The 4,008-nt window shown below is 51.1% G+C and overlaps 1 protein-coding gene across 1 annotated transcript; it reads left to right on the top strand.

Annotated features, from left to right (window-relative positions):
• Coprox (oxygen-dependent coproporphyrinogen-III oxidase) lies at positions 1-2,244 on the top strand. Its single transcript, XM_003744780.2, has 10 exons — positions 1-306; positions 387-450; positions 531-639; positions 721-907; positions 1,000-1,144; positions 1,249-1,332; positions 1,422-1,502; positions 1,633-1,737; positions 1,845-1,943; positions 2,038-2,244. Exons 1-10 carry the CDS (start codon positions 156-158, stop codon positions 2,159-2,161), a joined length of 1,149 nt encoding a protein of 382 aa, XP_003744828.1. The 5' UTR covers positions 1-155; the 3' UTR covers positions 2,162-2,244.
• Positions 2,245-4,008: the final 1,764 nt, after the last annotated feature.

Below are 4,008 nucleotides of genomic sequence, written 5' to 3'. Positions count from 1 at the left end.
TGTTCTTGTCTCGCGTGTGTCGGCACCGTATTCCAAACACCGGTCAACAAGTCATTGCCGTGGAGAGGAAACAGCTTTGAGATTGACAGCGTGTTCCCGTAGTTTCGGTGTGGCAGCGAATTCAAGTCGGGAATTCCCGCCACAAGAGCTCAAGCATGTTTCGTGTTAGTCGCGCGACTTCGCGTCTCACGCGAGTTTTCAACCATCCGCGGCGGACAGCTGTAGCCATGGCAGGTGTCGCTGCCTCCACTGCAACCGTCACTTTTATCTACAGAAGCTTCAGCTCATCGAGTGTACGCTTGAAGGGTGAGAGATCTTGGTGTCGTTTCGGAAGCAGATTCGGGCGCTCACATTCCCGAGACTTCAGGCTGAAATCCGTATTCAAGGTATCATCGACGTAAACGACTTCATGGCTCAACCCATAACTCCGATGAAGCACCTGGAGAAGACGTGAGAACTCGAAATGACTCTATCACCCTTTCTCGATCGCCACCAGGAGGCTCCTCGAGTTCATTGTATCTTCCTTGCAGAATGGACAGCATTCCAACCCGAATGGAACTCATGATCTTGGATGCCCAGGCTAAACTGATCAGAAGTCTCCAGGAGGTCGAAGCCGAACATTCGAATACAAAATTCAGGGTTCGTAGCCTCTCGTCTCGCCTCCGGACTTTGCTATCGAGACAGGATCACCCGCATTACCGACTGTATCCCAACTCATAGGTCGACCGATGGGAGCGCGCAGAGGGTGGCGGGGGCATCGCTTGTGTCCTCCAAGATGGTCAAGTCTTCGAGAAAGCTGGGGTCAATATCTCCGTCGTGGAAGGTGACCTGACGAAAGGTGCCCTGCAACACATGAAATCTCGCGGAAGAGATTTCGGCGAAGGTCCTCACCGGTTCAAGGCGATGGGTAGGTGGTCGGTTGTTCCTCATTCGGAACGGCGTCTTAGGATGGAACTACAGAGGCCGAATTCGGAACCAAGGAGCTTACTCCATTGGCAGGAATATCATCCGTGATTCATCCCCGAAACCCCAATGTGCCAACTCTGCATTTCAACTATCGTTACTTCGAGGTTGTGAACGGAAGAGGAGACGTGACGTGGTGGTTCGGTGGAGGCTCGGACTTGACACCGTACTATTTGGACAAGTGAGAATTCCATGTCAGGATCTATCGGCCAGGCGGCAGCGATTCTGATTTCCGTTATCTCCATCGTCCGTCGACTTTATTGAACCGACTCTTTCTATTTATAGGGACGATGTCCGCCATTTCCATCAGACTCTGAAGAATGCGTGCGATCGACACAATCCGCAGTACTACCCGAGATTCAAGAAATGGTACCCCTCTGAGGACTCCCCTCGGTGCCGTGTAGATTCTGTGAAATTAGCTCGCAGATTTTCGGAATGCTGAATCCGAGATTTTCCAGGTGTGATGAGTATTTCTTCATAACGCACCGAGGTTTCTCGAGAGGTGTCGGCGGAATATTTTTCGACGATTTGGACGACAAGTGGGTGATTCTACAATCTACAAGAACCCGAAATTCCACATTGATTCTGATCGTCACATGCTCTCGGAGAATCGAACGAATGATACATCTCTTGGAAGGAGCGCTCAAATAATCCGCAATATCTCCTCAGGAAAGCCGAAACGATGTTGAAATTCGTCACCGAATGCGCCAGCTCTGTTATACCATCGTACGTTCCACTCGTCAAGAAGAACAAGGATCGCGGTTACGGCTACAAGTACGTGAATATTGAATGAGTAGAATACATGAATGGGAGCAGTTCATCATCCGCGAGTTTCCCTGGATGACCCGAGGCGAGGACAAGACCGTGGATGTTTTTTCCAGGGAGCGTGACTGGCAACTGATCCGGAGGGGTCACTACGCTGAGTTCAATCTCGTGCACGATCGAGGTACAAAATTTGGTCTCTCCACGCCTGGCGGACGGTGAGTTGTTGGGACGAAAACAGGGCGTTGAATCGCGAATATCACCTGGGATGACCGGTGGACAACAGGCGGTCTAAAATTCACTCTGTCACAGGATTGAAGCGATCTTGATGTCGCTCCCACTCAACGCGCGCTGGGTTTATGAGCATCAGCCCGAGCCCGGCAGCGAAGAAGCAGCCTTATTAGAGGTCTTGCTCAAGCCCAAGGATTGGGTCTGATCTGCTCAGCTGAGCCAAGCCTCACAAGGAACGAGAACTGAGATGGATATAGTATTCCTGGGACTAAGTAAGAAGGTACAGCGCTTCCCGCTTAACAACGAATTCCCTTGAGGAGCTCAGATCCTAGCTTCCACTCGCGGGATTCCCAGGCAGACTCTGAGGGGTCGTGTGGGGTCGGGCAAGCTCAGACATCCGCGTTGCGAGCGCGGCGCGCGGATCATCATGCGAATGCAATTCTGAGATTTTTCGCAAGATACGCATCGAACATGCGTGAATAAAGATTATTTTAGTCTAATTGGAGGCTCGTTCCTGCTGCTTTATGTGCGTCACCGGTTTAGCCAAAGAGTTCGAGAATTCGATCCGTGGTCAGAGAATCGGTCAGTCATCGAGGTATCGAGCACGAGAGTTTCCCCATCCTTAAGAGTTGGCCGTGGGGGTCCATTTCCGAGGCTCTCGTCGAAAAGTCGATCTCCTATCCATAGGTCACTCGAAACCGACCCGGGCCGCGGAACTCCGCCGCGCGATGACGCCACGACCGATTGGACTTCGAACGGGCTCATGAACGACCGCAGAGGTATCTGTTCCTCCTGGCCGTAGATAATATCAGAGAGCCGATGGTCGAGGCGGAGAGTCTTTCCTCGGATGCAATCCGAAGTCTTGAGGGCTTGTCCAAAGGTTTTTCATGTGTCCCTTCTGCCTGCCATGCCAATGCTACTTCCGTGCGCGCCATGAGCATCACCTTAATCTCCCGCGCCAGACGGGGTAGAACTCTATCAGGGTTAGCCGTCACCGACCAGAGACCCCCTTGCTCGCCGACTAACCCCACCACAGAAATCATGCAGAAAATAAGTTCGGGGTGTTTGCGACGAGAAACTCGTCGTCATGGGCAGTGAGTACGCGTACTAGAACAGGCGTGATCAGGGATCACATATGAATATCTTGTTCCATGTGTGCGCGATTGTATCCTCCGAAGACAGCGACAGAATTTACGCTAGCTCGACATCAATGTGTTGCCCCTGATCGCTCGATCTGCTGTTCGGAAAGGCACGGAGGGCGCGAGCGTTAATTCAATTTTTTATTTTCATCATTCGACATCGATATGAATTCGAATCCACTACAAGGACAGAATTGAGAAACAGACTTTCCACACAGGGATGGAATCAAGGGATGGAGTTTCCATACAGTACGGGAAAATATTGCAGTCGACTTGAAATTTTCGCAGACCTTCCTTTGGCGTGTAGAACCACCAAGTGATCGAGAACACGAGTCGTAGTTTGAGCGGCTACGGACTGAATGAATTTATTGCTTCGTCGTCTTCGCGTAATAATATGGAAATGTGCGGCGCCCGCCACACACCTCCCCCCCAGTGTTGCCGTGCCAACACGTGTCAAACTTCGTAGTCCTGAAGATGTCTTGGCGGACGCGATACTCGTTCCGAACGTCTGACAAAAATCCCCGGGGTGCCCGAGTCAGGGACTCAGGCGGTATGTGGGCGTAGAACTACGTGAACACGGAACACGTAGTTCCGTGAGTTCGAAGATCTACGAAAGATTTTCAATACTACCCTCCGGTCGACGAAGGGTATCACGAGATTTCCTCTGGCCGTTGTTCAAAAGGCGCTTTTTTAGTTTGAGGAAAACGAGATCAAAGAACTCAACTGCGGGGACGGGATTCGGTCGGTAGCAACCTTCGAAGACTTCGGCAAATTCTCTTAACTCAGAAATGTTGACGAATGACATCAAAATCTACTTATTACTCAACCGACAAACTTCAATCGGATATACATACGTTCCGATATCTGCTCCGAGTGCGGCGTCGTTTTCCGCTTGGCAACCTGCAATTCGGAC

The sequence above is a fragment of the Galendromus occidentalis genome, unplaced genomic scaffold (genome assembly GCF_000255335.2).
Source record: "Galendromus occidentalis unplaced genomic scaffold, Mocc_1.1 scf7180000077475, whole genome shotgun sequence".
Classification (NCBI taxonomy): domain Eukaryota; kingdom Metazoa; phylum Arthropoda; class Arachnida; order Mesostigmata; family Phytoseiidae; genus Galendromus; species Galendromus occidentalis.
Note: the sequence above shows the minus strand (reverse complement) of the source record. Positions and strands in the feature narration are given on the sequence as shown.